General features: G+C 41.4%; 1 protein-coding gene across 2 annotated transcripts in view; it reads right to left on the bottom strand.

The window, feature by feature from the left end:
* The window catches only part of PTDSS2 (phosphatidylserine synthase 2), a 64,503-nt gene that overhangs the window by 31,701 nt on the left and 16,051 nt on the right, over positions 1-16,751 (bottom strand). For both annotated transcript variants that reach the window (XM_075928340.2, XM_006131647.5), the window contains exon 2: positions 10,734-10,835. In XM_075928340.2, coding sequence (XP_075784455.2) covers positions 10,734-10,835 — 102 coding nt within the window. The remainder of the gene's footprint in view (positions 1-10,733; positions 10,836-16,751) is intronic.

Below are 16,751 nucleotides of genomic sequence, written 5' to 3' on the forward strand. Positions count from 1 at the left end.
TTTTTTGCCCCATTAAATTTCATGCAAGTTTTGCTGAGAGATAAATGACTGAAAATAATAATTTCCCTTCTCCCTTGTGTTGCTTAGGAATATTTTAGCTAAAATAGCTGAACATGAACATTCGAAGACCATGCCCACACAGCTTCCAATTCAGCAACACACACAATGCACTGGAACTACAGGAAACAGCAGGGCTACGTCTACACTGGCCCCTCTTCCGTAAGGGGCATGTAAATTTCAAGAGTCGTCGTAGGGAAATCCGCGGGGGATTTAAATATCCCCCGCGGCATTTAAATAAAAATGGCCGCCGCTTTTTTCCGGCTTTTAAAAAAGCCGGAAAAGAGCGTCTAGACTGGCCCCGATCCTCCGGAAAAAGCGCCCTTTTCCGGAGGGTCTTATTCTTACTTTGAAGTAAGAATAAGACCCTCCGGAAAAGGGCGCTTTTTCCGGAGGATCGGGGCCAGTCTAGACGCTCTTTTCCGGCTTTTTTAAAAGCCGGAAAAAAGCGGCGGCCATTTTTATTTAAATGCCGCGGGGGATATTTAAATCCCCCGCGGATTTCCCTACGACGACTCTTGAAATTTACATGCCCCTTACGGAAGAGGGGCCAGTGTAGACGTAGCCCAGGAGTAGCCACATTGGGGGTTGAAGAAGACAGCCAGGCCACACTTCCTGACTACACCAGAGATCTGACATTTGGCCCAGGGCCTCAATCCCATTTCAGATACCAACCTTCTGCAACCAGCTCATGTTTAGTTTTATAGCTCAACTGGTAGACAATTGGGTCAATGTGAAAGATTCAGTTTCAAACTGCTGATTATATGATAGATTATTGTAGTTGTAAAGTACAGAATTTGTTTTTACCTTTTAAAAACTAGGGAACTATATGCAGAAAGTAATAAAAGGACATTCTTGAGGTTTATCTGTTTGCACTTTTTATTCTTTAGGTTATAATTGCTTCAAAAGTTAGGAAATGCCAGGTTTTAGGTTGCTTGCGCTTTGAAGAAAAAAAAAATGATGATGATTCTCTTGGGCTATGTCTACACAGCTTCCCTCTTCCGCAAAAGCCTATGTAAATGAAGCGCAGATTAGCATACTGCCATGCTTCATTTGCATAATTAAGTAGGCGCCATTTTTGCGCAAGAGCCATTCTTCCTGAAAAAATGAGGATTGCACACTACAATTAACTAGAGAGGATTAGAGAAGCATAGTCAGAGAGGTTCCACCAAGCTTTTCAAATGGTGAAGAAAGCAATTAGCTATTCTCTAAGAATCTAACTACATTCTCTGAATATTTGATTCACCCCCCCCCCCCCTTTGCATTTGAAATTATGAAACTTGCATGTGAAATTAAGGGTGTACATGCTAGTTTCATAAGCTAAAATGATCACTCTACACTTTTTTTTTATTTGCACCAAATTTCTTATATTTATCATAATTTGTTTAGGCCTGAGCTAAGAGCTCCAAGGCAGCATCTTAAGTTTCCATCATGTCATATTATCCTGGGTCCATCTCCAAGGGAACCTGGAGTTATTTACATCTTTACTTAAAAAAAAAAAAAAAAAATCCAATTAGTAATATCAGCTGGAGATGAATGAAGCTGATTTTTTTTAGAATTCCCTTCTAACTTTAATGAGCTGAAAGAAGTTATGCAACACCAGCATTTTCCCCAAAACACTCAGATGGCCGAAGCATTCTTCCCAATGGTCACATTTATTTTCCAGTTGCCACTATACAGACAGTCCCCAGGTTACGTACAAGATAGGGACTGTAGGTTTGTTCTTAAGTTGAATCTGTATCTAAGTCGGAACTGGCGTCCAGATTCAGCCGCTGCTGAAACTGACCACCAGTTCTGACTTACATACAGATTCAACTTAAGAACCCCAAGCGTCCCCAAGTCAGCTGCTGCTGAAACTGATCAGCGGCTGATTCCAGGAAGCCCGGGGCAGAGCAACTCTGCTTCGGGCTTCCTGTAGTCAGCGCTGGTCAGTTTCAGCAGCGGCTGACTTGGGGACGCCTGGAGCAGAGCAGCTGGGGTGCTGCTGGGTTGCTCCAGTAGCGCCGCTCCTCGGCGCTACTGGACCAACCCAGCAGCACCCCAGCTGTTCTGCCCCAGGCGTCCTGATTCAGCCGCTGCTGAAACTGACCAGCAGCGGCTGAATCAGGACGCCTGGGCAGAGCAGCTGGGGTGCTGCCGGGTTGGTCCAGTAGTGCCCAGAGCGGCACTGCGGGACCAACCGGCAGCGCCCCAGCTGCTCTGCCCCAGGGTCCACAACAAAAGCCTGGTCTGCTGGGGGGGGGCACACTAGCTGCGCCGCTGCCCCCCCCCCCCCAGCAGACCAGGGACATGGGGAGCAAAGCCGCAGCGGCAGCGGGGTGCCGCACCTTTGAGGCTTCTCCCGGTGTCCCTGGTCTGCTGGAGACGGTCCCCAGCAGACCAGGGGCACCGGGAGCAGCTTTTCTCGCCCCGGAGGTCAAGGTGGCGGGACCGCTGCCTGTGTGCTCCGGGGCGAGAAAGCCCTGTTCGTAAGTGTGGATCCGACGTAAGTCAGGGACTGCATGTACAGTGTTCTAATGGGGAAAATCCGAAACTTTTAAAGTGCAACCCGTTTTCATCCCTCTGTATAGTGTCTTGGCTTATTTTGGGATGAACAAAGGACTTTACTGGGCACTGGTGGTCTATTTCACACTTAGTCTGATACTTAGCTTAGAAAGGCATGGCTAATATGTCTATTTTCCTGGACAGGCAGGCTCAGCCAATGCAGGATTCAAGCATGAGAGATTTGGGGGAGGGTTCATGTATGGCTAATGTTTTTTTATGGGGGACAGTCTGGATGCAGGAGGCTCAGTCAGGAGTCCAGGAGAGGTCAGGAGACTTGGATGCACAGGGGCTTGTTGGTGGGTTTTAGGTACAGAAACAGTGAACGCTGTAGAAAGGTCTAGGTGGTTGAGTCTCAGCAGGGGAGGGGATGGGGGGTCAGCAGGGTGGGTTCTATGTGCTGGGGAAGTGGGACTTGATGGGGTGGGGTTTGGTGCTCTGTGGTATGGGGAGCCAGATGTGGGGCCTCGTCAGGAAAGCCCATGTGCCTAGGGGTGGGACTCATTGATGTGGAGGCCTTAACGGGAGAGTGTGAGGGGTTGATGGAGGGGATCCAGATGCAAGGAGTGGTCAGGTGCAGGGAAAGCTGAGTGGGTGCTCAGATGCATGGGGTTGGACAAACAAAGGAGCAACTCCCAGTACAATGACCCTTCTCACCAATTGCTGAGGATCAATGGGGGCCGAGAGCAGGATAGGGATGCAGATTCAGGAGAGGTTTCTGAGGGTAAGTCTGACTAGGCCACTCCCCGCTCCAAGCAAAAGACATGTGTTATAACCTTCCCCCTCCTACCTCCAAGCCCAGACAGACAGAAAAAGAAGCTAATTCCAGTGCAGGTTTGGAATCAATAGCAGGGAATGTCCCCAACCTTGTGGTGGGGGGGAAAGGCTTAGCAGGGTGAGGGTTCAAATTCTGGATATGAGGGAGTGAGGTGAAGCAAGAGAATCTAGGTATGGGGGGCCAGGATGTACTGGCATTGGGCAGACAAGGGTAGATCAGATCCAGCATTGGCTGGGGCATTCCCAGCTCACTTCCTGTAGTGCTGTATGCTCTGAGCACCCGAAATCAAGCACCTGCACTGCCGGAGAAAGGTATGTCAGTGCTCTTTGGGTTCCCTTTGCTTACTTGTCAAAGTCATTTTTCTGGAGGGAAGAAAGAAATCTACAGGAGACATGAACTCTGCTTGTGCATAATGGGTACAGAATTTCCTCTAAGACTCTGTGAATTACACTCTTTTCAAGGAAGTGTCCCCTTGTCGGCAACACAGATGCTACTCTTCTGGTGGTAGCAGTGACAGCATGATAAGGCACTGGTTGATGCTGGTATTTTAAACACCCACCGTGAGCAAAGTTAGAAGAAACTAGCTAAGTGTTAGGGGCTATCTGCACGCTTATTTTTGAAGCACTGTTGCTGTGATGAGTGGACCTGCACTAGCATTCATAACAGCTGAAATTTTTTTTCAGGAAGGGGAGTAGGGAAAAAGGTTAATATAAAATCAAAAAGAGCCAACAGGTACTCTGCCCTCATCTTGCAAAGGGTGGTAATTTGTTAGAAAGTCACCTTTTCAGCTTCCACTCTGAATAGATTTGTTTACATAAAAGCAAAAATGGAAATGGATGGAATACAGTTCTAATCTACAAATCATGCAACTTCCACTATTCTACAAGTTGGTCCTAGAGTTGCAAGCTTAGGAACTGCCTCAAGATGTGTCGCATGGCAAGACTCAAAGCATTCTTCTTTAAGGAGATACTTGTCCTGTCTCAAGTCCCTCATGAGGCACTCAAAGTGCAACACTTGTGAAGTGGGATTAATCTGCTGCAGGATTTATAGGAATAAAGTGCCCTTCATCACTGATAAGAAATTTCAACACTGTCCTTTGGTTAGCAAGACACTTTAAAATTTCCAACATTTGAGAGGTAATATCTGGTAGCAGATTATAACACCATAGTTCTGTGCTGCAGGAAGTGTAATGAATAGCTATATTTAACCATGAAACATTTAATAGCCTAAATGGTCTTTTTTCTTTGCTGATTCTGAAGTGTTCCACAGCAGAAATTGGTGTTTGATTTCCAGCAGGCAGAATACACCTAGAGGATGATTGTGTGCTCTACTGTTGTGTTAGGATTGATGTATGGATGACAACAAGTCTTACCAGCTGATGGAAAACTGTGCTGACCTCCTCTACTCATTCATTTACTGTGATCAGGATACAACCAATGTCAACATACACCATACTAATCACTAAAAATGCAAGTGATTTATAGTCCAAACTATTTCCAACCTCAGCTCTTTCCACAAGAGCAGAGTTGCTAACCAGAACACAGTGATGTGAAGAGAATGTACTAGAAGATAAATTCCAGCCATAGCAAAAAGCTCTTTTGGATGACTCTCTTGCTTTTTAGTCTCTTTTTTTTTTAAAGTACTGATCACGGTACCACACAGACTAAACAGAGCTCTAAAAATTAGAGTTTTAACTGTGTTGGGCTTATGCCCACTAATGGCCGCTCATCTTTCTCCTCAAATTTTTCTTCACAAACGTTTCCCCTGTACAGATGACAGAAAGGTCCATTATGCTGATGGCCACACATATTTGAAAGAAGGAAACTGCAGTGTAGACTGAAGATTGCAGTCTTTATTTACCTCCACCAATAGTGTCTAACTTCTGTAAGTCACTGATGCAGGAACTACAAAGTTTCTCGCATGTGTTCTAAAACAGAGCAAACGGCACAGAGATGGAGTTCAAGAAGTATCAGCAGAACTCCTGGGTAGGGTGCTCAACACTGTGGCTGCGTCTAGACTGGCAAGTTTTTCCGCAAAAGCAGCTGCTTTTGAGGAAAGACTTGCCAGCTGTCTACATTGGCTGCTTGAATTTCCGCAAGAACACTGATGATCTCATGTAAGATTGTCACTGTTCTTGCAGAAATACTACGCTGCTCCCGTTCGGGCAAATGCTTTTGCGCAAGAGGACCAGTGTAGAGAACGCAGTATTGTTTTGCGCAAAAAAGCTCCGATCGCGAAAATGGCGATTGGGGATTTCTTGCGCAAAACTGTGTCTATATTGGCACGGACGCTTTTCCGCAAAAAGTGCTTTTGTGGAAAAGCGTCTGTGCCAATCTAGACGCTCTTTTCTGCAAATGCTTTTAACAGAAAAACTTTTTCGTTAAAAGCATTTGCGGAAAATCACGCCAGTCTAGACATAGCCTGTGTGTAAAAAATAAGACTGTTTTCTTCGCACCTCACCCCACAATATCATAATCAATAAAATAATGAGCACTAGGCACCTACATTCATCAAGGGCATTTCTTGCTGCTTTTTGCAGCAACTAGCAACTCCCAATCTAGTTGTACAGAGATGAAAAAACTAATAAGAGACTGATAGCAACCTTACTCCCAGGAGACCTATGTACTGTTAAGCACCATCTGCAAGTCAAGCATAAAAAGTATGTCCAGCTTTAGGGTTCACTGTTACTTGCTCGAGATCTTAAATGAGCCTTTTTAGTGCACCTTATTCATTCTATCAGCTGTTTCTTCCACATCATCAGCGAGTATGGCCCGAGTGACTAGTTTTACCTAGTATGTGACAGCCTGAAGGTTCCTAGCATCTAATGATACAATTGTCCCAATATGGCCAGCAATGCTATCTTGCTAGGTAATAAGGCATTCAGTTCTTGAGAGTTATGGTTCCACACTAATGAGTCCCTTAAGGACCAGAATAAATCTCTGGCTGTATACAAATTGAGCCTTAGCTTCCTGGCTCTACATCTCAATCTCTCCTACAGCTTCAGCTCCCCAATATATCTGATGCTTAAAGCCAATTCACCATTCAGGTCTCAACTTAGAACTTACTAAAATATCTGCAGATTCATTCCTTCACTAAGATGTAGAAAAACAACTAGTATTTATACATCTTAATACACTATGTAAAAAAGGTCTAAACATCTTTAAATCAAAAGGCATGATTAATCTACTACAGAGTTAGTTTACCAGCCTCTATTTTCAGAAAGCTATTTTACAATAAATATGACCAAGATAACTTGTGAGTTAAGTTTGTAGTATTAATCATTTGTGCATTAGATAAACTTATTAGCACATGCACGAGTATGATACACTGAATGGGCGTAGAACCAAACTAGGAAGTGATTTGTAGGCTGGGACAGAAGTACATTTGTAAAGATGAAACAGCTGTCTGAAAGCAGGCCTCAAAAGCACTTCTGAGACCCTAAGATTTTTTTCCTTACAAGAAAAAGTAATGTTGTTGGGAGATGCCAGACTTACAGCTCTGAAGATTCCAATCTGCTTTTTAGTAAAAAGACAAGGACAAGCTCACTGCAACAGCTTATTATAATGACATAAAACCGACTGTTTTGGAGGGTTAAAAGCAATTCAGAATCAGTATTTAAGCTCAGTCCCTTTTCAGAATCTACCTGATCGAGTGCCAGTTGTGGTGGTGTTTGTGATGCTGGCCCTCCAGTGATCAGAAAATAACTAATCTTGGTCAGTTCTGTCTTCTTCTAAGTTGAGTTATGTTGAAGCAAACAGTCCTGTACCCACTCATCAATGAATAACCATTCAGTCGCTCTTAGTGCTAAACAATTGAGAGGTGCATGAAACCACATACCTGGAACTGAAAGAGCCTTGATAGAGGCCTTAAAAGGTAAGACAGAATGCCTTTTATGGCTTTTTAAAAGAGCTTGTCAACATAATTTCACTTCACCACCCTAAATTCCTTCTCTTGCTGTACTCCTATTTCACAAGATTGAGCTCTTGCCCAAGCTAGTTATTTTCATGATGCAAGTGAGAAATATTAAGGTTGTTGATTTATTTTACTGTGTATGTGTTTTTTTTAAGGCAAAAATCTCACACTTCCCCCCCAAATCTGCATATAACTGGAGGGGGAATCGGGTGAAAACATGCCTTGCCTCTTGTAGCATTAGTATTCCAGTCACTAATTTCATTCCCCATTGCGTATTTTCCCCTATATTCATTTCTGGCAACCCTTACAGAGGGTAAACCCCGTATGGAAATACCATTATTGATGGCAATAAGCTTCTCCCAGAGGCACTGTCATCCTTGTTACCCTTCTCTTCAGATGACAAATAGGTATGGTGAACAGTTTTACTAGTGAAAACACCGTTTCTACCCAAAGAGATCCAGAAACATGTCACCTAACACAGACACTCTGGATACCAAAAAGTGTGCCAGTGTGATAGGGTTCAAAACAATTATTTCTATATTTGAGTTGTGGGGTAAAAGAATCTGGAGTATTTCAGACTGGTAGAGAAAGTAACTACAGGCAGTCCCCGGGTTATGTACAAGATAGGGACTGTAGGTTTGTTCTTAAGTTGAATTTGTATGTAAGTCGGAACTGGTACATATTGTAGGGGAAACTCTAGCTAAACATTTCTCCAGAGCTCAGTTTTATTCTCCCACACCTCACTTCCCTCAGTCCTTTATTCTCAAGCTGAGGTGTCTGCTGAGAAAAGCCGCTCCGCGTCCCCCTGGTCTGCTGGGGGGAGGGGGGGAAGAGCGCTAGCTTTGAGTCTCCCTGGTCTGCTGGGGGGAAGCAGCTAGTGCGGGGTTGCCTCACCCCATTTGTAAGTAGGGATCCGATGTAAGTCGGATCCATGTAACCCGGGGACTGCCTGTACTCACGAACAGTTACCGGTAAATAACCTCTTCTTTCATAGTCTATATGCATTCCCCTTGTGGGAGATTAGCAAGCAGTGCTGTCCCAGGTAGAGACCGGGCTACATGTTCACAGCTAAATATGGACTGTAGCACTGCCCTCCCAAATCCCAGCTGGAGTGCAATGCTGAATACAAACTGCAGCTGGTGAAAGTGTGCACCAAATTATAAGTTGCTGCTCTGCATATCTGCAGCAAGAGAACATGCTGAGCACTGGTTTCTTAGCTGACCTATAGATATACTCTATACATCTACTAATCTGGACTCGGAGAGAAAGTCTCTGCTTGGTAGTGGGCTCTCCCTTGGCATCTCTCCCCACATGAAACAAGATATTTTATTTTCTCAAGGGCCTGGTCCTTTCCAAGTAAGAACAGTGTGCCCTTAAATCTACAATATTGAGACAAATTTCCCTCAGTGGAAGTGGAGTCTGGAAAGAAAACAGAGAAAGAAATACACTGAGAACAACATCTTAGACATGAAGCTGGTATGGATTTATGGTGATTTTTTTCCATGTGGACCACAATATAAAGTAGAGTGAAAGCACTAAGCTCACTTAACCTCTCCCCACACAACTTATCAGGATGGCTGTTTTGATTGATAGATGTTCAAAAGAGACTTGTAAAGCCCCCTCCATCAATTTTGTTTGGAAAAGATTTAGGTCTTGGAGAGTGTCTCCCTAAAGGCTGGGGAAGGAATGCTTTTGTTTGAGTACTCTTGTGCAATACATATGCACACGGTTCACTCTCTTATACAAAGGAGACAAAAGTTGTCATGCAAGATCTCTCATGCACTTGCAATAAACACTCCAGAGCAGTTCCACAGCTCAATGCCCGGGTGCAATATCCCACACTTAGGACTGCAGTAGCTATCCAACATTTATTCCCCATCACTGGATGAGACTATCATAGAATACTAGGACTGGAAGGGACCTCGAGAGGTCATCAAGTCCAGTCTCCTGCCCTCATGGCAGGGCCAAATACTGTCTAGACCATCCCTGATAGACATTTATCTAACCTACTCTTAAATATCTCCAGAGATGGGGATTCCACAACCTCCCTGGGCAATTTATTCCAGTGTTTGACCACCCTGACAGTTAGGAACTTTTTCCTAATGTCCAACCTAAACCTCCTTTGCTGCAGTTTAAGCCCATGTTCATCACAGAGACACTAGAAAAAAGCTTAATGTAGTAAACAGAATGAAATATTTGCAATGGAAACAGAAAGAGTCAGATTAATTTTCTTCCACATCTGTGTGTGATATTACCAGGATTAAATTCAGTATCAACATATTCTAATGCATTATGTTACTGGGTTTGTGTGTGTCAGCCTCTAATCCAAACACCTTTGACGTGTCATAGCTTCCCCTTAAGTTTTTCCTTCTCTATTTTAGGAGACACACTATTCTGTTCTCTAAATTGGGTATAGCCGTCACCAAAATGCCATTTCACCACAAGTTTTGAAAGGCTGCACTTTCATTTCACAGCTTCTCACTGGGGCAGAGCACTTTGATCTGTCCATTTCTCTGCACATCAATTAGTTCATATCTATGAAAAACACTATCAGCTTTGCACACAAGTACATGTATTGATTTCACCAACTATGTGTACCATACACCTGATGGAATAATGAACAGAAAGAACTTTGTTAGAGGGGAGACATCTGCCATCACAATGGACGTAGATTCTTAACATTCATTTGAATGTAAAAAGTGCCCCTTTGTAAAATTTTTCCTGTAATAAGAATTTTAAAAAAATGTGTGTCATAGTTAAGAAATCACATGTGTGGAAAAGGCAGCTTGATGTTCTTTGGGCAATCTAATTTTGTTCTCATAATTTATGGCAGTAGCACTTACAGCTTTGAATAGGCACTATTTTTGTATAAACTAGTAAAACTTGAACAGTCAATCAAAGAGTACATTAAAATCATGAAGTTTTGCATGAGGGTAAATCATACTTTTTTCCCTGCTCTATTTCTAAAGAGGAAAATGTTTGATGAAGATTGATCAGTTTGAATGTAATGTAATTGTAGAGATGGAACACATTCAATTAAGAAACAATTCTATACTTGATTTTCTAAAAGATGCTATTTGGGGTGCAAGTTATGTTCACTCACAGCCCAAAAGTGCATTTTCATTAAAACTTCCAGCAAAGCCTTGCAAAAGCATACAATAAATTAATATAAAGTTCACACAGCACACTTGTTTAATTAAATATAAAATGTAAAAGACAGGCCTCAACATATCAGCAAAGAGGCAGAATAAGTTGCAGTGGGAAACCGAACGCATCAACAGATTTTACAATTAGTTTGATTTACACAGAGAGAGGCACATTCTATACTTACTAGAGACTAAATGCAAAGACTTGAACCACACAAGTCTATAGGTTGTAGTTTAGTTTTGCTGGTTTCACACTGACAGGACAAATATACGGCATCACTTCTGCAAAGGATAGTTACCTCTTTGTATTGTAGGCTGTATCTTGTGGAGTTTCTTCAAGCAAGGTTACGTATCCCAGTGCACATGTGAGGATGAACAGGACTGTTAAGGTGTGAGCTCTCCTGCAGTTTAGAAAAGAGTCAATTAACACTAGAAGATCAGAATGCGGGGGGGGGGGGGGGGGGGGAGAGAGAAGAGGAGTGGGGGGAGAGAGGGGGACAGAAATCTTACAAAAGACAAAGTATTGGGATATTGTGTTGGCCAGGCTAAAAGCTCGATAGATGCTGGTAACACTTAAGGCGCTTTACATTTCCAGTGCACAATGCAGCACAGAACACTGTCGTCACTACACTTACATCCGTTTCTCTCAGACAGGGCCAGCCCACAACATGCTCAAATAAGACCCCCATGCCTCCTCACCTGGGCCAAAATTTTGAAAGATCTCAATTCTCTGGGTACTAGTGGCACCCCCCAAAGTCTGGCACCTGAGGCAACCGCCTCATGGTAAGGCCAGCCCTGGTCTCAGGCTTATAATTTAAAAAGTTCTCAAACCTACCTTTTAACTTTTCACTTGTAATGCTTCTACACTGGAGGATTTGTAGAAGCAATTGAAAGTGAAGGACACGGACTTGAAAAACCAACTTGACTGAAAATGTTATACCAATTGTTGTTTCACATACATAAGTTTACAAAAAAAGGCCTGACATTCTTCCCTGATTTCTTGGTATATTTACTTTGTGTATCTGAGAATAGTGCTTTCATTTTTACTAATTCTCAGTACTGTGCACCATTTGTTGGCAACAGAAAAACTGACTAATTGAAGGGACTTATAAACATCAGAGGATTAAAGACCATCTAAATTCTTTTGAAACCATCAGGACCTACTATCGAGAGGTTGCTTGACCCAAAAAAAAAAAAAAAAAAAAACCAAAAAACACCACACACACACACACCCCTAGAAAGAAATTTTTTGTGGACACATTTTTACAGAGTTTGGTTTAGAGGCAGGGAAAAATCTCAAAATTACTTTACGTAAAAATGTTGAAGCAATGTATGAGCCCTAATTAATCAATTTGGAAAAAAAGGGAGAGTGGATTTTAAATTTCTGCAATGTACAACCTGAACAGTGAGTTCTTTTGCATTTAAAAAGATTTTCACTTGGGACTGAGAACCCATTTGTTTAGCAAGAAATCCATTGACACCATAAATTAAACACCACAAGGTCATGTACATATTGATAACTACAAGATGGGTATTTTGGCATTGAATTTGCCACTAAAATCCCATATTCAACACTATTGTAGCTACAGGTATAAATAATACAGCAGAGGAGTGACCAGAAGAAAATCCCTAGTTTTCAATGGAATTGTCTACAGTGAGTATATTTTATAGCCACTCATGTGAGTTAAAACAATAGCGTCAGAAGTTGAGGCACAACATGCCTGCATTATTATTATTGCATACACATCTGCTGATCTCAAACCTCAGAAAAATAAGGTATACAATAAAAACTGCAGTGTTGCAGTAGCAATGGAATCTAGTTTGAAGTTGACAACTTTTCCTTACAAAAACCACACTTTCATTTAATATCATTACCTTGAGTTTCTCACCCTAGCCTCAGCCATAAATTGATTTTTTTTTAAAGTTTGATGAAATTATTTGAGATCAAGCCATAATACAGAAGTGTTTAATTTTTCAGAAGCCTGTATAACACTATTTTGCTACTAAATCTTTAAAGTAATTTAGGTATAAAACTTCAAAAACAGTACAGAATTATTCTAATAAAGGCTAGTGCTTTTGGGAAACTTTGGCTGTGGCTCGCTCTTACATTTCCATACTGTGCATTCATTTCCTTAAAATGCAACTAGTCCCACTCAGAGAACTAAAGCAATTCCATCAAAATTCCCTCACCACTTTGAAAAACCAAAGCAACAAATAAAATTACCTTATACTTCAGTGTTTATAAGACAAGTTCTACTCAGAAGCCAATTTTTCCAACAATTCAAGGTGCAAAACATAATCAGCACTCAAACAGGTCCATTAATTCTGATGGAAAACATGCAATACCTCATAGGCAGGTGTAATCCTCTTCTGCCAGTGTTAAGTAGAGTTCAACGTTTAAAACTATCCTTTCACATAAACCAAAAAAGCACAGATGAACTCCAGAAATGCAGAGTAGTTGCTTAAGAAAAAAATTCTCTATTAATTTTGAAAACATCACATTTTATTCACAGGATGCAAGAAAGCAAGCTTCCTGCTAATCAGACGTATCTACATTTTGTCCAGAGCCTCTCTCAGAACACAGGAAAAAAAAACCAGATGATTCAGATATCATATACTTAACATTCATTGGCCAGTCATACAACTCTACTCCTACTTTACACAGCACTAAACTAGTTTAAAAAACCTAGTTAAAATCCCCACATAAAAGGTATTATGCAGTAGGATACGGTGTGTGTTGATCTAATTCAGTTACCCTGAACATAGTCTATTAATTACGGTTAATCGCTGTAAACCAGAATGCTGCATCACTGGAAGACGCTTCAATCTTTATCTGAAGTTTTCAAGGCAGCAAATTCATTTTCATTTATAAAGATTTCATTCTTTGTTTTATTTCTTAAGTGTTCCTTTTATGAAGCAATCCAAGAGGCAGTTACAATGCAGGCATGACTGTCCCCATCAACTACTCCAACTTCTTTAAGACATGTACCTCCTGAAAACAATTTCTTCTCAAAAATATTTTTAGTTCCTCACAGCTTGCTAAATAAGATGTACTCAGCTTTAAAGTATATCCTCATTTGAATAAATAAATGTAGTCAGTCATCTACAAGAACATACTGATGCTCTAATTTCACTCATCCCCTTAGGGAAAGAGCATCACGGTGAAAATGCAATGTTCCTGAATGTTTCATGTGCTCTGGGAACTGTTCCTATGGTCTGTTAATCTAGGAATCACAGCAATATCTTGAAATTTCAGCTATTAGGGTTTCTTGTTTAAAATGCACAACAAGAACTTTTATGTTCATCACTTCCCTTTCAGCTTTTTATGAGTTTTCATTTGCAAGTTGAAATTATAACCTAATGTCTTTAGTACCACTCTTTTAAATAAAGTTAGATTAATCACAAATACTTCAGAAGGACAGAAATTCAAAAACTGGAAATAGTCAACTAGTGGTTTGCATTTTTCTGGAAAGCTGGGGCTGGGAAATTCACAAATCTGTCCACTGTGGACATTCATGTTGACAAAGTGCCAATAGATGGTGTGTTATGCACTTAGGAGACATGGTAGTGAGCATCACAAAAATGAGTAGGCAGATATAGATCCCTGACACACCAATTCACAAAAGCCAGCATACTAGGAGGAGAGCCAGAATGACTTTAAGGTTAAGGCACCTATCAAGGAGGTAGAGGGCACATCTAGACTACGTTTTACTTTCAAAAGATGATATGCAAATTCCACTGACTTTGCGTATCTTCTTCCGATTGCTTTTTCAAAAGTTTTTTCCGAAAAAGCAAGCAGTCTGAAGGAGATATAGAAATTCCTGCCGAATTTGCATATCTTCTTTCAAAAGTAAAATGTAGTCTAGACGTGCCCTCAGGATTCAGTAGCCCTTGTGATGCTGACATACCTGGTGCCAGCCACTCTTGCCAAAACTTTAAGCTGCAGCTGAGCACTGAAAGATTCATTGTTGGAAACCAGCCCATGTCACATATGTGTTAGTATGGTTAAGATGGGTATTGGATCTATAATAACGTGTTTAGGACTTAGATTTAATGAAATGCTTGTAAGTTGCTACATGCATTAATTTCACTTAAAATTTCTTTATCACATGCTATAAGGTAAATAATATTTAAGTTTTTGCTTTGGAACATAAAAAAATGTTTACTCTGAAACCTGCCCACCAACACGGCCTATCAAAACTAAATGGGCCACTAGAGGACATTACAATGCAAAGACTTTGTTAATTGCCTCTTTACCAACAGGAAGAGGTTACCTGGGGGAAGGAGGAAAGGACTCATGAGGAGCTTGAATTCTGGAAGATGGAAATGAAAATGTGTGTCAGTTACGGTATTTTTCTCTCTCTTTTTGCTCTCTCACAAGGCCTGATCCTCAGCATCAACCTTCTCAAGGTATAAAAGATTCAGAGCAGACAGATTATTGCAACTGTAACCTGAATATTATTGTGGGGTTTTTTTGGGTGTAAAATGCCCATCTATCATTAAGTCCATCTTGACTGGGATAGACTGGAATGCCCAAAGGAATTATCAGTGACTCCATGGTAAGACTGTAACTATGCTGAACAAGTTCACACTTTCTGCTGGCTTGGTGAAATCTCGACAGTGCCCGGAGCGTGGCACTCACAAGCATGAGCCACTCAAGAAAATGTGAAACCCCCCTTATTCCACTGATTAATTATCCATAGTGGAACAGCTTTCACGGGAAGGTTGGAGGGAGCCCTGCATCAAATTATTCCAAAGAGATCATTGGTTAGAGCATGTTCCTAAAAGGTGGAAAGGAGGCCTGTTCAAATAATTTTTCTTACCTCTTACTTGAACCTGTGATTCCTAGGCTACGTCTACACTACAAGGTTTTTGCGCAAAAACAGCTGCTTTTGCGCAAAAACCTGTGGAGCATCCACACCTCAAATGCGCTTTTGTGCAAGGAAATCAGCAGTAAAAAGGCAGAACAGAGGGCTTTTGCCGGTGTAGATAAACTTCCTTCTATGAGGCATAACTGCCTTTTGCGCTACAGCTATTGTGCAAAAAAGCAAGTGGACGCTCCAGAGGGATTTTTTTGTGCAAGAAACACTTATGGGAAAAAGCACAGGTGCTCTGATGGAGCTTTCTTGTGCAAGAGCATCCATGCGGTGTGGATGCTTTCTTGCACAAAAGCTCATCACTTTTATGATGCGCTTTGAGATGTGGATGTGCTCTTGAGCAGTGTAGACGTAGCCCTACATCCCAAGTGAGTGCTCTAACTACTCGGCTAAGTTTAAAGTTAGCATAGCACAGAGCATGCACCATGACCAACTAATTTCGAATGAGACCCAATCCACTAAGATGTCTCACAGCATGCCCATTGGACTGAGCTCCATATGTAAGAGAGGCAAACAAAGACCCCCATTCATGAATCATTCTTGGGTTAAGCCAAGAAATAGGTGTTTAGATGCTTACAGCAAGGTAGCTATGCAGATACCCAAATACAAAAATTTAGACACCAAAGGAACTTTTACCAGGAAAATTTAGACTCAAGATGAGTTTAGGTTTCTAGAGAGCTTAGTGGGATTTTGGGCACCATATGCAATCTACAAAAACACCTTTGTTATTCTAGTCCAAAACACCAACATTCCTCAAGAGTAAACGAGGGACATTATACATGAAAAAGAGCTGTCAGTGGTTATAAGATAAAATGACAAACCAGCCAAAGCGACGAGGAGTCCTGTGGCACCTTATAGACTAACTGAAGTGTAGGAGCATAAGCTTTCGTGGGCAAAGACCCACTTCGTCAGATGACATGCATCTGACGAAGTGGGTCTTTGCCCACGAAAGCTTATGCTCCTACACTTCAGTTAATCTATAAGGTGCCACAGGACTCCTCGTCGCTTTTGCAGATTCAGACTAACACGGCTACCCCTCTGATACTTGAAACCAGCCTAAGTTTGGGTAGTTATAGTATATATGGATAGCTAAACACAAAAGGAAAAGATTCAGTCAGAAACTTACCTTGAAATATCAAAGTAAAAATAAATTATTCTATAAATGTACATAGACCAAAGAGGTCAGACATCTTTTATTTTGTACACAGGGTTATATGCTTCAGTTTACAAAGACATAAGCAGTATATCCAAGGGTAACCACACTAACACAAGAACTAAGGGAAGTATGCAGAAGGCCTATTTTTTTCTAGCTAGTATTCTTTAGGAAATGAAATAATCTAATGACATACACAATTTGAAAGGAAAGCTAAATACAAACTACAAGAGTTTGATTTATATACCAGAAACATGGAATATAAACAGGAGTTGGGTCTCAAAAAA

The sequence above is a fragment of the Pelodiscus sinensis genome, chromosome 5, assembly GCF_052426305.1.
Source record: "Pelodiscus sinensis isolate ZL-2025 chromosome 5, ASM5242630v1, whole genome shotgun sequence".
Lineage (NCBI taxonomy): Eukaryota > Metazoa > Chordata > Testudines > Trionychidae > Pelodiscus > Pelodiscus sinensis.